Source organism: Apus apus, chromosome 8, assembly GCF_020740795.1.
Source record: "Apus apus isolate bApuApu2 chromosome 8, bApuApu2.pri.cur, whole genome shotgun sequence".
In the NCBI taxonomy this organism is placed as follows: domain Eukaryota; kingdom Metazoa; phylum Chordata; class Aves; order Apodiformes; family Apodidae; genus Apus; species Apus apus.
The window spans coordinates 26,810,047-26,826,917 of NC_067289.1; the positions used below are offsets into that span (position 1 = coordinate 26,810,047).

The following is a 16,871-nucleotide window of genomic DNA, read 5'->3' on the forward strand; positions in this document are numbered from 1 at the left end:
CAGCAGGTTCTTGCTTCAGGGTGAACGTTCAGAAGAGCGCGCTCCGCATCCGCCTGCCCTGCCCTTCGCATCCGCTTTCGTTTATGGGCATGTCCTCCTCCTTATCGTGCCGGTAACTGCAGCCGGGTCCTGCTGACCCGGCGGGGAGCGCTGCCGGAAGGCGGCGGGGCCGCGGGCGGGGCGGGCGCGCCCTCTTCCTGCCCGCCGCGCGCTGATTGGCCCGTGCCCGCCGCTGCGGCGGGACCGGCGGGGGCAGCGGCGGCGCTGGGAGGGCTCGGCGGGGCCGGGGGCGCGATGTCGCGGAGGCTGAGCAAGTGAGCCGGGGCCGGGCCGTGCCGTGCTGGGGCCGTGCCGTGCCAGGGCCGTGCCGTGCCGGGGCCGTGCCGTGCCGTGCCGTGCCGCGCCGGGGCCGGGCCGTGCCGCGCCGGGGCCGGGCCGGGCCGGGCCGCGCGGGTCCCGCCTGCGCTCCGCCGCTTCGCGCCGTTCCCTGCGAGCGGGCGGTGGAGCCAGCAGCGGTAGCTGGCGGAGGAACGCTGAGCCTCCGGCGGCCTGGCCGTGCCGAGCCCGCCGGTGTGGGTCGTGGCTCCCGGAGCCGTCTCCGCAGGGCAGGGGCGAAACGGCCGCCGGCGAAGCCCCCGCAGCTGCCTCCGAGCAGAGGCTGCGGAAGCGGAAAGCCGGTTGTACCGGAGCTGTAGATGCCGTTTGCCACAGAAACAGTGACTGCCGAGCTCCGAATAACTCGTCTGTGGAGACTAGTTATCTTAGTTGGCAGTGCTCTTAAGTTAATCCAGCAACACAGGAGCGTGTTTTGGGTTATACCAAAGGCCGTAGTCGTTATGCATCAGTTGAAGCCTGGATTGAGGTTTTATTTTTACATACTAGATGAAAACGGTTGTTGACGTGTCAGTCTTCACTCAGACGTGCATCAGAGCAGGGCCAGGGATGTGCCCGGGGGTCCCTTGGCCACAAGGCAGCCTGGCTGGGGACGTTTGTCCCAGAGGTGTGTCGTGTGGGACCCGGGAGAGGCTGCAGCAGCAGTGTCTCTAAAGTTTATTATGAAGTATTAATAATAGATGCCAAGTTGTGAAGATAAGCTGAATAAATATTTGGGGAACAGTTGTTTTAGCATGTCAACGTTTGTGGACTTAGGCATGAAGTTGTTACACAGAGTTAATCACTTCCAAACAGGGTTTTTTAACCTTTTTTTTAGATCAAGAAAATGGGTGTTAGAAAAATACATGGAAATTTTGCAGTGTGAGGTATAATTAGAGATGTAAGTGAATCTGGAGAATTCTTAACACACGATCTATGAGGGAATGTAGGGCGGAATGCATGAACACAGTCTGTTAGTCAGATTGTCAGCTCTTTATTGTAACTGGTGTAAACTAATTTGTTGAGGGTTCAGAACTGGCAGACAAAGTTTTGTTCTAATATAAGAATTTTTTTTAACACTTCCAGGTAAATATTCTCTGAATCAAGTCATAAAACTGGGGTTTATGGGAAACCTTGTGTGAAGGCATAAATAGATTAGAAGGAAATAGTGATTCTATTAATATTACTACTATTATTAAAGTAGTTGTCTGATACTTCACTCTTTGTCTTTCTGCAGAGATTCTGCAAGAGGATGGTCTCAATATAACATCTGCAGAGAGGAGAGAAACTGTTCCTGTTTTTCCTCTTCTGACTTTCACTCCAGCCTCGGGTTGGATGACTCCACCTCTGCAGGTGACCCTTCTGGATCAGAGGAGGACACAGACTCAGCCGTCCTGTATGGAACTCTGCGGGGAAGTGTTGTTGGATTACGATACTACACAGGGATTGTAAGTGCATGATAAAATATCAAGCAGAAGAAAACCTGTTGTCAGCTACATTTAGTTACAGTTGAAAAATTCCTACAACTTTTGACCCAGTATAATTTCAATAGAGGGTTTTTTTCCTAACTTGCTCTTTTCAACATTCTTCACAGGAAAAGCTTAGTCTAAATCTTTAATTCAAAATTCAATCAAGGTAGCAAGCTTTCAGATCTGGTTCAGTTATTTGGTAGTTCTCACCCACAAAAGGCAACTGAAAGTGACTGAAAACAATAAATTAGAAAGGTCTTTGAACTGTTTGCATGTTTATTCCCTTACAAAATATATTAGCAGTTGAAGGTAGTTCTTGCTCCTAGGAATACTTCTGAGATTGCTGGCATCTAGCAGCTAGCTTTTCTGTAGTGCTTTTGGTATTCTGAGTAAGTAGTAGGTTATTAGACTGACGAAACAGAATGCTATATGGCATTAATCGTTAAGCACAATATTTAAGTACATGTGTATTAAGTATTTCTGCAAATAATTTGCAATTGAGCAAATGTCTTCTGGCATGTCTTTGTTTTTGTTAGGTTAATAACAATGAAATGGTTGCACTTCAGAGGGAGCCTAATAATCCTTATGATAAGAATGCAGTGAAAGTAAATAATGTCAATGGAGATCAGGTAGGCCATATAAAAAAAGAACTAGCAGCAGCATTGGCAGGCATTATGGACAGCAAACTAGCATTAATTGAAGGGTAAGTGTCAAGATTTCACTTTTGGTTTCATGAATGTAAATAGTGAAAACACTTTTTGTTGCTACATCAGCTAATTCTGAAAACTATTTTAAAGTGTTCTCCTTTGATAGAAATGGCAGCTCTTTGTAATATAATTAAAGCTTCATGTTTTCAGACTCTTTATTCTTCAGTTTAACTACTTGCAGACAGTTCATTCTTTCCTGTATGTGATAAATTTAGACTACTGGCAGCACATTCCTTAAAGGTTGTTGTGAAGCTCTAAGCACGTGTGGTGGTTTGTATGAAAGGTTTACGCAGTACGAGTACTAACACCTCTCTGACACAGGCTGTGTTTTGTTGAAAGTAAGCTTGTGAAGTACCTCTTGCTGAAGAAGTAACAAGGTTTATTATAAAAAAATTCAACAATAAAAAAATTATTGCAGTGGGCTTTTTTTTTTTCTCCTGCCTTTTATCAGAGTTGTCCCTTATGGAGCAAAAAATGCCTTTACCATGCCTGTACAGATGAGCTTTTGGGGAAGAGAAGAAAACAAAGAAGCAGTGCTAGTGCAGCTAAAAAGGCATGGATTTAAACTGGCTCCTCCTCTGAAAGGTAAGTCTTGAAGTTTTTGGATTTTTTTTTTTACTTTTTAAAATATTCAGATTGACCTTTACATTGGTTGGAAGAAATGTGTAAGGATTTGATCACTGTCGTAGTCTTGATTTTTCAACTTCATTGGGGAATAATGCAGAGCCCACAGCTATTAATTTTAAACTTATCAAGAAGTACACTTTCTGTCCTGTCTTTTTATGCTACCTACCAGCAACCAGAGAGGCATTTGAGCAACCTAGAAATATATGCAATTCCATAAGTTCCTTTAAAAATCCATAGTGATTTCCTACATTTCTCTAGACTTGAAAAAAAAATTAAGAAGAAGGTGAGGGTCTGAGGGACAGTGCTGCTTTGTAGCTAAGTGCTGGGACATGGATCCTGCTAGTGAGGTGCGAGCAAACAGAGATGAGATGTCTCTGAACAAATCAGCTTAACAGACTTGATGCTTTGCAGAGCCAGCCTTGCACAAAAAGCACCTCTGTACTCCTGGAATCAGGCTTTGTGGGAGCAGTGGCAGTTGGGAGTAAGGACACATGCAGAAATAAAGGCTTGGAGAGGGATGGATCTGCTTTACATATAGCAGGATTTCAGTTTTTATCTCCTAGGTTCTGTTGCACACAGCTGACAGAAGAAGCATTCGGAGTAAAAAAGCATTTGTGTGGTCAGTCATCATGCTGTTACTGAGTCAATTTTCACGTAACACACCATTTTTAAGAAACATGGTTGTCGTGTCCATTGAAGGATCCCAGCCCATGGCTCATTGCCTGTGAGTCATGGAGCTTTGGGGGAGCCTTTGTGGCCCGTTCAAGTAAAGGACAAAAAAGCAAATGTTGAAAGATACTGTCTTACAGCCCACAGTCTGATCCGCATTATCGCTGATGAGCCAGTGAAGGTTGAGACTGGGAGGTCATCATACTGCTGTGTTTCAAAATTCTGTCTTTTTAATGACAAGTAGGTTCAGAATGTGGTTTTGGATCCAAGTGGATTTCTGGGAGAGCAGGTCCAAGTTACAGTGCTCCGGTTCATGCTGCTGTGCAGTTGACAACTGAGCAGGTTTGCATTTCATACTTAAACACCTGGAAGCTGGAATTTTAACAGTTGGGGCCTCTAACTTCGTCATTAACAAAATAGGGCTTGTGAAGTGGAAGTCTGTTGCTGGTTGTTTGTTGTTTTTTTTTTTTTTTCCTTTTTGAGCCACAGATTTGCTTGGAAGTAATTTTGGAACTTCTGAGCTTTTTAATTTTTATACTGCAAGGAGATGTTTTAGCTCAGACAGCCTTGAGTTCTGTGTAATTTTGGGAAGCTTTGGTTTTTCGATAATTTTTTACGTTGCTGTGGTTGTGTGGGGTTTTTTTTCTTAACTGTCCTAATATCTAACCAGACAACAAGTATGTTAAGTTCTCAAATGAAAGTAAAATTGGACTTTCAGACTTTTTATTGTCAGACTTGAACCTGACAGGCTGATAGGTGAAGGGTTGGGTGGTGGTTTGTTGTTGCTTTTGCATTATTTTGTTTATTCAAATTAGGGTGAAGTAGTTACTTCAGTGGGTGTTGTACAAGGTTGTGAATGTATTTAGCCATCCCTTCTCAGCTCTTGCTTGTATTGGGTTCTGTTTGTCTTGGAAAAACTGAACTTAGTGTTTATATAGCAGTAGGTAACAAACATGTTCCAGCAAAAGTAGTAGACCTGTGTATACTGATGACTACAGACAAGTAATTGTAATTTAATAGAGCAATTGGTTGTTTAGTGAGGTTATTTTTAAGTGCAATAATTTTAATTGCAATTTTTGTGTTCATTTATGCAGCTGAAAAGTGAATTTGACAAACTGTTTGAGGATCTGAAGGAAGATGATAAAACTTGTGAAATGGAAGGAGCAGAGGTATTTCTTAAGTTAGAAACTGTTTTCTAGAAAGATATAAATGCTTAAAACATCTACATGCGTGTTTAGCTTTGTTGTCTGGACACAGGAAATGCTTGAATCAGAAAAAAAAATCAGTAGATACAAAGGACTTAATAAAAAATTTTCTTCCAAAAATGGAATGTTGTATTTAACATGTGAATAGTGTATAACATACCTCCTTAATTTGCAGGCTGTTGGCACACCCTTGCTGCCCCATCAGAAGCAGGCTTTAGCTTGGATGGTTTCACGAGAGAACAGTAATGATTTGCCACCATTTTGGGAAGAGAGAAGTAATTTCTATTACAATATACTTACCAATTTCTCAGAAAAGAAGCGACCTAAAAATGTTCTTGGAGGAATACTAGCTGATGATATGGGACTGGTAATAATACTTACCAAGCTTGGTTTTGTTTGGCTGTTGTTTTTTCTTTTAAATAGTGTGTGTGTTTCTTGATTGGTTGGTCATTTGGTTAATTTTAACCTGTGGAAAATATTACATCCTTTTCTGTTGTGCAGGGTAAAACACTTACTACTATTGCATTGATTCTCACAAATTTTCAAGATGGCAAGCCTCTTCCTATTGAAAAGATCACAAGTGATAAGTTTTATGAGGTGAGATGAAAGAAAAAAGATTGGTTTAACAGAGATAATATAGCAGTTAATAAACAAACTCTTGCCAGGTAACTTCCTGTGTGGTGAAACTTGTGTACATTCTGTAGAAAAAGTTATTCAAGTACATCAGATAGAAGGAAGAACAGGGGAGGTTAGTTCAAGGTAGGTGGACTATGTTACTTCAGAGTGTGTAATTGAGCTGTAGGATGTTATCTTAGGAGTGTGTACACATCAAGTATACTTCAAGGAAGTGAACTAACAAACTCTTCTTAGGTAGTGTAGTTCAAGGGCTTTTTGCTTTTATTTTGATTTTCAAGACGATAAACTAAGTGCTGAGGTGATTTTTTTCTGCTATATTCTCTTGCTGTATTAAGGAGGGGGGTTTTGTTTTATCATACTTGTCTAAATTCAACATAATAATGCTTTCCCAGTTAACATTCTGTGGACAAACAGAAATGTTATTGGTGTGTTTTCTTTCTAGGGCAACTGCACAGACTTTCTCTCCCCTGCCTCACTGCAGTTTCATTTGAAATCTGTATGTGGCTATTAAAACAAAAAAGTACGGCTTTTTCAGCACCTTTAAGTGACAGTCTAACTTACCACTGAGCAAGGCTTTCATGTTTCAGAGCAGTAAATAATCACTGGTCAGATTCGTGTAATAATGTTACTGTTATTTTTTCCAGTCTGTACATTAAAAAGTTTCCATTCCTCAACAGGAGCCCGGAGCTACAGGCACGAGCAGAGCTGGACACAGACTGTGTCAAGGTGATAGCAAACTGGGAAGTCCAGTAATGTTTGCATGATACTGAACCTTTCTGGCTGGGGTACTCTTGGTCTGTGGTTAGTGATAGTCTTTACGAACTCTTGACATAGTAAGTATGTCAGAGAAGTATTTAAAACATACCTGTAAAGATGTCTCAGGTGACATGTGAAAAGATGAAGTGCCTTGTGAGGAAGTTGCATCCTGCCAGGAAAGTTACTGCATCCGGGAAGTGAATTCTGGGTTCCTTTTGCTTTCCTTTTTCTTTCCTTGTAGGTGAAACAGGAGCACTTGTGCATCTGTTAGAATCTTGTTTGTTTAAGCGGTAAACATTAGTAGTTAAATTGTAATTGGGCTCTGTATTAAGTCACTTTTTTGTTTGATTTTGGAAATACTTTAAGTAATGAGCAAATTACACGTACTTGGAAAGATTTTATCACACCGGTAGTTTTCAGGTTGTATCAGGAGAATTTACAGATGTCTGTGAAAAAATATACTTGCTGTTAGTATGTGTTTTAACTCTTCATGCTTTTGAAAATGACTGAAGATGTATGGGGCTTGACTTTTTCTTGCAGTAACTTTTTTCCTCTCGTGCAAGGAGTTTTAATACAGATGGCCTAACTAATAGCAGGAGAGCAGTGAAAGGGACTGATGAGGAGAGAACGCATTCTTAAGGAACTGCCTCTGATGAAAGCTGTTTTTATCAGTACTCTGGAAGGGAGAAAATGGAGACTTCCATAGAAGTCAGTATGAGTGTCACCAAAAATCAGAACCTTTACCAGAGCTGAAATGCCTAGCAGCATTCAAGGTTCTTATTTTTTGAAAAGCATTGCGCATTTTAACAAGATACTGTTTACAGCAGTGGGGGAAGAGCCTGTTTCTGCTATTATTTTATCTGAAAAAGTGATGATGTCTTTCAAACCTCTAAACCACGCCCCCCTTCTCCCCCATTAATCATTCTAGTATGCATTAAATTGATACCTGTTTCTTGAGTGAGACAGTTTGTTCTTGACCACCTGCAAACTCAGTACACATTCTATGACTCTGTAAATATTTAAGATTGTTTTAAGACTAGTTTCGTTTTTCGTTTGTGACTGCAGTGTCAGTAGTTCTTGCCCTGTGCAAAACTGTAATTGTTTTAAAGGAAGTTTGTACTTGTTCTTGATCAAGTTATGCTAATGTTGGTTTGATAACCAAGCTGAAGACTGTATTTTTCATACATACCAATTTCTTTATGAAGACTCTAGCAGTGTGATGGACCCTGGTGTTTCTAACGTTAAAAAGTCTGAAAATACTCCACTGAGACACTCAAGTTGTCATCCAAAAAAGTAGGTACCTGGAATGATCTTTTTCTTTCTGTTGGTTTGCTAAATAGATTTTGAGTAAAAAGATGTGGTACTTGATTTTTTTAACCATAGCCTAAAACCATCCTGCTCTCTCTTCACCTTCCAGTGTGCTATACTTCTGCTTACATTTATCATGTTCTGTATCTGTGTTGCACTGGGGAATATATTTAAAAAAACACATTAGCTCATTCTACATGGCTTGTGTGACTGCATGCCTGGGTGTCTCCTTCAATAGTAAAAGTGTCTGATAACATCAGTGTGTGGTCTCTTAAAAACCTGGCTGTGAAGTAATCCTTGCTCTAGTATCAGCCGGGTTTTAAAGTGGTTAAGAAATACTTGTCAGGCATGTTTCTGACCCAGTTTTGAGCTGAGGAAGTTGTGAAGCTTACTAATGTGTTTGAACCTTCCCACCAACACAAGCCTCTTCTGAAAACTGGTGTGATCTTCAGTGATAATCTGTACCAAGTTTGATGAGCATCATTCACCCTGCAGTTCTGTGTGATTTGCTTTCCCTTTTCCTAACCTTTTCAAAGATAAACCTTTCAAATCACAGCAGCATCTTGTTTGCAATGTCAAGTTAATTTATTTTATGCTGTTGATGTTTAATATTTAAATTTAAAATTAAGGCAGTAGTAGAGTTATCGGTTGGTTTTTTTCCTTTCTTAATGGTGATATCTTAGAGATACAGCCAAGAAACCCAGATATTCAGGAAGCAGTAACTTGGGAGAGTCTGAAGAATGGCTACAACAACAAACAGAGCGTAAGTTGCAAGGAATTATTTTTTTTAATTGGTTACTGTAATACCTGGTGTCTTTCTGGAGCCAAACCAAATAGGATTCCTGATTAATTGGAAAAGAAAGTAACTAAACTACATGTATTTTTTGGTTGTTTTTGTTTTGTTTTGTTTTTATTCAACCAAAAGTTTAAGCAGAAAATTTTAGAAACTGCTAAATGGGAAAGCAGTATTTTAGTCCTAAGTGCTGTAGTTTGTTTCCTTAGGAGAACAAGTGGTGGTATAACAAGCTGTCAAACAGTGAAAAGCAGAATATTTAGAATTTGACATACACTTCTCATCGCAGAACTGTGTCTGGAAAAACAAATGCAAAAAATTAAGTCCATCTTCTGTGGTAAAAACATGAAATGTGATCACAAAGAGGCAAGAACATGGGTCATTTGTTGAACTACGTACCTTGCAAAAAAAGAAGGGCCACAGGTATTCTGGAGTAAGCAGCTAAGTTTAAGGTTAAAGTACTTGCAGTGAAACCTGTTTTTTTAACGACTGGGAACCTGCATTCCTCTGAAGATTCAGAACCTGCAGTGGATGTGTAAGATGCTGCATTTCTGCACACAAGCCTGTGAGAGTTCAGGGAGCGTCTGGGTGATGCTCATAGCCACTTGGTTTAGTTTCAGGTAGTCCTGCGAGGAGCAGGGAGTTGGAGTCCATGTTCCTTATGGGTCCCTTTCAACTTGAGATGTTCTGCATTATTGTAGTGGAGAAGAGAAGTAATTTGGTTAAGAGGCTTGAGTTTTATGAAGTGTGTCATAAAAATAAATGCACACACATGCTCTGCATGGTGTAAATAATCGGTGTTTGCTTTTCTGCAGCAACTTCCTGTGTTATCAAAGAAGATACAAGCTTTGCCTCTGCTCTCCTACCTTCATCTACTTGTTTAAAAAGACAAAGAAAGAGAAAAGGTAATGAAGGGTTAAACAGTTAATAGTACTTTCTGAGTTTTTTGAAGCTGAAGTATTACACTTATTTGACTTAATAAAAGAAGCTTATGTCTTTGTAAATTGCTTGGATGCTGCTCAGCTGAGGAAATGTAGAAAAGGCTTCAGAGAACCATAAGTTTCTTGAACTTCTACTTTGCTTTAAAGTGAACGGTTATGCCACTAAATAAGACTTTTGCCTACTCAGGTACAGCTGGTGTTCAGACAGTTGAGAAGAAATATTCCGATGATGGCTCCAGAGCAACACTGATTGTGTGTCCGCTTTCTGTCCTGAGCAACTGGGCTGTAAGTGCTCATCTGTTTAATGTGTACATGTGATAATAGTGCTCATGCTAGTAAAAGGTCATGGTTTTCCTTTCTTATGAAACAGAGCTGCTTTCACAAGGGAGGTTTATTTGATAGCAATGTAAAAAACAAGCAGTGCAGCGCGCAGCCCCACGAGCGGTGAGTGGGCTTTGCTCCCTGCTGCTGCCTGGGCAGAGCCCTCTGGAACTTGTGTGGTTTAACTCCTTCAACCAGATGAGGAAGGTAGAGGGGACAGGTCCTTCTTCTTGCATTTCCAGAATTAAATATTGTGTTTCATTGATAATGCACGTGACATTTCATTTACTAGAGACGTTCAGTAATGTTGGTGATGTGTGGGAGAAGGTCTTCTAGGGTGACCAGGGCCCTTCTAGCTCTGCCTCTGCATTAGTTACTGTTTTCATTTGCATGACATTTTGAATGCAAATGTCAAGGAGATATCTTTAACTTTCAAGTTACGGTTTATTTGGCAGTTTATGCTGTCTGTGGTTAGAACATTAGTAAGAGAAGGACACAGTTTCATCTTAGACTGTAGGTAAAACATTGAAATCCAACGGTGTAAAAACAAAAGTACTCTTTATGTCAATTCAAAACTAAAATAAGTATTTAAAAATAAAACTTAAAGAGTCTGGTGCTTCAAAATCAAATTGTTGATTTTTGTTGGCTGTCAAGGTTACTGTTTTCTGAGTGCTTCACAGAACAAATATAGGGAATGTAAACATTGATTTTTAAAATGAATACTTTGACAATTGTGCCATTGTTTATGTTAAAAAAACGGAGGTGGTTAACCCAGTAAGTGGAAGAAGCTGTGAAGGAACAGTGAAAAAAGAAACAAAGAGATGATGGACAGAAAGGGGAAGAGAACATAAAAGCTCTTCCTTCACAGCCAGGGAACTGGAGTTGCCTGAATGTGACCATGTCTATCACTAACAACTGAGGTGACTCCTTCTGGTCCCTCTTCTCAACTGGGAGGAGTGGGTAGAGAAAGTCATAGAGCTAGAGAAAGTGGATTTTAGTTAAGGCAACTTCAAATAATTTTATTCCATCATGTAGTAACACAGTATATTTTGGATTACTTTTGAAACTTCTATTTCAGGACCAGTTTGAACAACACATCCACCAAGATTTTCGTGTAAATATTCATGTGTATTATGGTTCTGACCGCTGCAAAGACCCATCAGTTCTTTCAGAACAAGACGTCGTACTGACAACATACAACATCTTGGCTACTGATTATGGAGTAAGTAAATGAGAAAACGTGTGGGTGGAAGATCCCTCACTGTTCCAGACTCCTGGTGTTCGGGCTGCTGATAGCAGGATATTAAAGTACTGATCTGGTGGGGAGTCAAAAGCTTAGAGCTGCAGTTTTGCTTTATACACTTTCTTGCAGGTTCACTGGGGTAACAAATGGAGTTTTTTATTGTAGAGAAAATTATGTGGCTGCAATTGTGGCAGCTCAAGGGAGAGACTTTTTAAGGATAGAAAAGGATTGGCAAGTATGTAAGTCTCCCCACATCTCACTGGCAATGACGCTGCTATTCCTCCCTTGCTCTACCAAATTCAAAGAATGTGGAGCATATAAAAACATAATCTCACAGTTCTTGTTGCACATGGGCTGCAACAAAGTAGCTCATTGCATGAGATATATTTGTAAAGTGATGTGATGTTTTCTTAGAAATTCCAGCCATTTTAAAAGACTGAAGTTTACATCTTTAAGTATAATATAAATTTCTAATTTGCTCCCTGTTCCATTTTCCATATCTGTGACTTAGAAGCCTTTCTTCTTTTCAGACGTAGCTTATTTTTGTCATAGCTCATATTCAAGTATAAGACTGCTAACATTTTACAGGAGTCATTAAATCTAAAAGAAGGAATGCCTCAATGTTAGTTTAGCTCTTTGGTGTTGATACATAAACAAGATGCAAATAAGTACTATCCATTATTACTTGTGGGATTGTTAAATTAAACGTTTGCTTAATGCAAATTCCAAAGAAGTATTTTAATTTGAGACAAAAATTTTAAAAAATACTGTGTTTCAGATCAGAGGTGACAGCCCTCTGCACAAAGTGAAGTGGCTGAGAATTGTGTTGGATGAGGGGCACACTATACGAAATCCAAATGCTCAGCAAACTAAAGCTGCCTTGAATCTGGAGGGACACAGAAGATGGATACTTACAGGTAAAATCTTTGACATCAGAGGAAATGCGGTGCAGATCATCTTATTATAACTGCCTTGTGTTTCAAATGTGGTGTTCCCACTTTGGCTTTCTCTGGGAGATGGTTAATGTCTGTGTCAGATTCATTTGAAATGCCTTTAACCTTGCCTTTAAGCAGTGCTTTCAGTGTGTCATCTTTCAGTTGGTTTTGATTCTATTTGCTTGGTTTTGTGGTTTGGGGTTGGGTTTTTTTCAGTTTTTGTTTTAAAATAATAACTTTTGATACTCGTGTTTGGTGGAAATGCAGGTACGAAGGGACCTGTTTATGAGCTGGCATGTTAGGTCTGGTTGGAAGCTCAGGCTGTCAGCTGCTTCCCTGAGCATCAGGAGCTTTCTGAAGGCAGCAGTCATCCTAGAAGCTGACAGGGGCCATGCATGCATATAATCCTTAAATGTAATTTAAAGAAGATCAGGATGTAACCAATGATGGTGAAGCTGAAAGACAAAGACCAACCTCCAGGTCTTCCTAGCACTGAGAGCTGCAGTTTTCTCACTCTTTTATATATTTAAGTGTTTTGTAATACTTTAATTAAGAAAATAATACCTATTATACCTGAAGATAACATCAGCCTAGTTATAAGACACCTTGTCCATGATGTAATTGGAGGAAGCACAGAACTTTCGCTTTTACTAAAACTTCATATGTTTTTTGTTTCTTTGAGGTTTGACAGTCTGTCTCTGTTTGTTTTCTTTTTAGGCACTCCTATTCAGAATTCTGTAAAGGATTTGTGGTCTCTTATTTCCTTCTTAAAACTGAAGCCTTTTGCTGATCGAGAGTGGTGGCACAGAACAATTCAACGTCCAGTCACAATGGGAGCTCCAGGGGGACTTGGGTATGAAATGTTCCCAAAGCTTTTGTGAACAGCTATAACTGGCAGTCTCTGGACTAATACGACAAATTAGCATTTCACATTTACAATTTAAATTAATGTGTTATCAGTTCTTTTTTCAATTTTTTCATTCAAATTAACAAGTTTTTAATATTTCAAATTATTTAATATTTCAGATTAATGAATGATACTGTACTTCTGGGCTTGTATTTTGTACAGAACATGTACAGGACATGTACAAGCCACCAACAAACCAGCCTCATTTCAGTAATATATTGTCTGTATATGCATTTTTAGGCGTTTACAGTCTCTGATTAGGAGTATTACCCTTAGAAGAACAAAAATGAGTAAAGTTAAAGGAAGACCCATTTTGGAGTTACCAGAACGTAAAGTACTTATTCAGCATGTTATGCTTACAGAGGAAGAGAGACAAATGTATCAGTCTGTGAAGAAGGAGGGCAAAGCTGCCATTAGCAAGTAAGTAGAAGGTTTTCTTAATCCTGAAGGTTGAGGTTTGATGACATTAGCTCCAGGAGCCAAGTGTGTCACTTTGTATGCCCTGAGCTAATAACTGCACATCAGCACAGTATCTGGTTAGTTACGAAGAGTGAAGAAGAAATTATTGCAGAACTATGCATAAGAAGTTCTATCTTGTGAGAAACAGAAACGGGTACCAGGTGCATAAAGAATAGCCTTAACAATTTTGTCACCACATGTTAGTATTTTTTCTAGTAGAACATGCTACTAGTAGCATTTTGTGTCTTTCCAAAGAGAGTTTGAGAAAATACATTTAAACAGAAATGTGAAAAATCAGAGCATTTTTCTAACAGCAAAAATTGATCACTTGATGTCATCTTTTACTTCAGGCTGTAACGTTTCACACTAACCATAAAACTCTTTTTCAGATTTTTCAGTGAAGGGACTGTACTGGCTCACTATGCCGACATCCTTGGTGTCCTGCTCAGACTGAGGCAGCTTTGTTGTCATCCTCATCTTTGTATAAATACATCATCATCTGGTTTTCCAGCTGGTGAGTGAATGCTTTTGGTAATTTCTTTTCTTGTCATTCTTAGAACAGCACTTGCACTTTGTATTCAAGAGCAGAACCGTTGCTTCCTCAGCAGAAGAGGAAGCTGTCAACTTTGTTGTGGCTGTAAGGAAAGGTGAACACAGGACTGAGAGTGAAATTTTATTTTAAACAAACCAGACATGTACAGCTGCATAATGTTAAAAATTCTACGCAGAAGAAGAACTGCTGTTTAAAATTCTCCAAATCTGAGAATTATCGAACTTTGTATTTTGAAAAATCCTGTTTAGAGATGCCATTGGTGTATGTGGGATTTTTCAGGAAACTGAAAGATCAGAGAGATATGCTCAGAACCTTTTTTTAGAAGGTTGTTGTGGGAAACTCCAGTACCACCTCATTTATCTTCCTGACAAATACAGAATGGAGAAATTATTAGATAACTGTTCAATAATTATTTAGAAATGAATTAGGTGTTTGAATTTATTTACGTAATAAAATAAAGCAGTCTTAATTATAGTGTCCCCTCTTCAGTATTATTACTACTTGAACAAGCTTGTTCCCATTCGGCATTGTGTCACACATGTACTTGACACTGAGCATGTGGTCAGGTTCTTTGAATGCTAGTTTTTTCAAGTAAGATTGCTCTTAATGTCTTTTGAAATAGCAGGTTGCAATTTTCTGTAGTATTTGCCAGCTTGTGTTTTTGTACTTTGCTGTATCCTTACTGAGATAATAAATCCCAACTGTCCTGCTTGGACTTTGGAACTGTGTTGATGTGTAAGAGCCCAGAGTGTTTCCTGTATGGAAATCTGTTTTTAAGGATCTTTTTGTATCTGCAGATAATAAAACTCCTGAAGAACTGCATGAGACATTAGTGAGCAAGATGAAGTTGGTTCTGAGCTCTGGTTCAGATGAAGAATGTGCAGTCTGCCTGGAATCACTGACCCTGCCTGTGATAACACGCTGCGCGCATGTGTTCTGTAAGCCCTGTCTTCTTGAAGTCATCAGAAGTGAACAGGTTGGTTGTTTTACAGTTACAGTTAATTGTTATAGCTATTCAAAAGCAAGGAATTGGTGTCATCAGAAGGCCATCTGGTTATTGTTCTTTTAAATCATAAGTGGTGCACAATGTAAACCTAGTTATCAGCTGGGTTATAAAAACTACTGGTCTGAAGTCAGACTGTGGAGAGAGTCACTGTCGAACAGAACAGCATTAAGGTCCTTCAGTAGTTTCAGAGATCTTTCCCTAGTTCCCGCCTTTGTCCCTAGGGTAAATGTGGTGGCATTCACTACAGCACTGTATACCTCCATATGGCTGGATGCCTCTTTGTTGCTTGCATGTGATGTGATGCGTATATGTATATTTTTGTGCTTAAAAGAGACCAAAGCTGTGTTCTGGAAGTTGATTTTTGAACTAAAATCATGTCTACTCTCCCTATTCCAAGCTGATAACCTTCTATGGTGAAATAGCTGCCTTGTTAGGATAATCTTTATGGCCATTCTCTGGCCTCCCTCTGGAATAAGGTTGTGGAAGAGTGTCTTTTGATTGCTTTTTTGAAAAACATTTATTTTTCTTGTATGCTTCAAAGTTCTATCTTTCCTTCTTGTTTGCCTTTTCTCTTCTAGTGCAATTGGATAGTGTGGTAATCTCACCATCTCTGCCCAGTGCTGCTGCACTTCCCCTGTTCTGCCTCCTGCTCAGCCACGGCAGAGCTGCAAGTGCCAGGCTAAACCTAGGTAGTGCTCTTTGTAGGAGACAGCAGGGGACAAATTAGTCCCTGCTGGTGCATAATCAGTTAACCTAAGAAGACCAAGGTAGGAAGTGTTTTCTGTCTGGCATGTACATTATTAACTTGTTTGGTTGCCAGACATGCAAGGTTCTGATGCAGATATCCCAGTCAAGAGATTCTCAGAATTTTGAGCAAAACAAGTGATATGAAATTATTCTTTAAGGGAAGAGCGCTCACAGAAGTTTTTTTCCAGTTCAGAGGTTCTTGGTGTGTCTGTAGCTGTTCCTGTACTCAACCTTCAGGTGTGTTTTAATAGGCATGCAGAGAAATAAATCGGGTTATGATGTGATGGAACCTATCACTTGACTGTACAGTCAAGTTATTTACTATGTTTTGCCCAGAAATGACCTTGGAATCAGCAGAACTAGGGCCTTTGGCCAGTCCATCCCATATTGTTCCATAGATTGCTTTCACAGTAGTGAAGTCTGAACAGAGGTGGCTGTAGATTCTGCTCTTTTGAAGTTGAACTCTTGTGAGTTTATAAAGCACTGAGTGAGTAAGCCTTTCTTATGATCAAAATTATTATTGATTTAAATCTATTCCCGATGAAGTTTTTGTGTCTGCCAGCAGAAACACTGACAGACATCTGAGTTCCAGAGTCGGGGCATTCACTGCTTTCATTCCACAGGTATTTGTTCTTGTGCTGCAGCTCAGTGGAGTATTTCCTGTGCTTGAATGGTTACAGTGATTCTAGTAAACAGCTTAGTCAGGTACTTTACTTACCACCTTTAAAACAAAACAAAACTACACACACACACCCCCACACACCCCCACCCACCCACCCCCACCCCCACACACACCCACACACACACACCCCGCATCAGTTTCGGTTAAAACAGGATTCTTCCAGGCAAGATGCGTTGTTAATAGAAATGTGAGCATTAAGCCATCAGGGAGTAGTGGGTTCTGAAGCTGCCAGCACAAAACTGCTGAGTGAAAAGTTTGGCCCTTCATTATATCACAAAATTAGAGACGATTTTCTCTTTCTAATGTTCAACTAGAAGTATTTACTGAAATTGAAAAAACTGTTCAGTAGTTTCCAGCTTGAGAGTTAACACCTTCATTTCAGTTTTTCATTGAGGCCAGCTTCAGAGCTGTGCAAGTAAGTAAAATCCTACGCACAAGTCGCAATAAAGCTGCACCAACTTTATAGTAATCTTATCTAATATTTGTGTAGTAACTGCATTATTATAAAAGCTTGCCAGATAAGCATTAAAACACG

At 39.9% G+C, this 16,871-nt stretch overlaps 1 protein-coding gene across 6 annotated transcripts in view; it reads left to right on the top strand.

The window, feature by feature from the left end:
• Positions 1 to 16,871, top strand: part of HLTF (helicase like transcription factor) — a 35,236-nt gene that overhangs the window by 10,156 nt on the left and 8,209 nt on the right. For 3 of the 6 annotated variants that reach the window (XM_051626329.1, XM_051626326.1, XM_051626331.1), the window contains 18 exons: positions 1,610 to 1,820; positions 2,378 to 2,544; positions 3,000 to 3,133; positions 4,086 to 4,186; positions 4,939 to 5,013; positions 5,225 to 5,416; positions 5,551 to 5,646; positions 6,363 to 6,411; positions 7,647 to 7,734; positions 8,433 to 8,512; positions 9,358 to 9,447; positions 9,671 to 9,768; positions 10,883 to 11,026; positions 11,826 to 11,964; positions 12,700 to 12,835; positions 13,130 to 13,309; positions 13,738 to 13,862; positions 14,699 to 14,877. In XM_051626329.1, the coding sequence (XP_051482289.1) occupies positions 1,610 to 1,820; positions 2,378 to 2,544; positions 3,000 to 3,133; positions 4,086 to 4,186; positions 4,939 to 5,013; positions 5,225 to 5,416; positions 5,551 to 5,646; positions 6,363 to 6,411; positions 7,647 to 7,734; positions 8,433 to 8,512; positions 9,358 to 9,447; positions 9,671 to 9,768; positions 10,883 to 11,026; positions 11,826 to 11,964; positions 12,700 to 12,835; positions 13,130 to 13,309; positions 13,738 to 13,862; positions 14,699 to 14,877 (2,284 nt within the window). Of the gene's footprint in view, positions 1 to 232; positions 315 to 1,609; positions 1,821 to 2,377; positions 2,545 to 2,999; positions 3,134 to 4,085; positions 4,187 to 4,938; positions 5,014 to 5,224; positions 5,417 to 5,550; positions 5,647 to 6,362; positions 6,412 to 7,646; positions 7,735 to 8,432; positions 8,513 to 9,357; positions 9,448 to 9,670; positions 9,769 to 10,882; positions 11,027 to 11,825; positions 11,965 to 12,699; positions 12,836 to 13,129; positions 13,310 to 13,737; positions 13,863 to 14,698; positions 14,878 to 16,871 lie in introns of those variants that run through there. The other 3 variants (XM_051626330.1, XM_051626327.1, XM_051626328.1) reach the window with 3 other exon arrangements.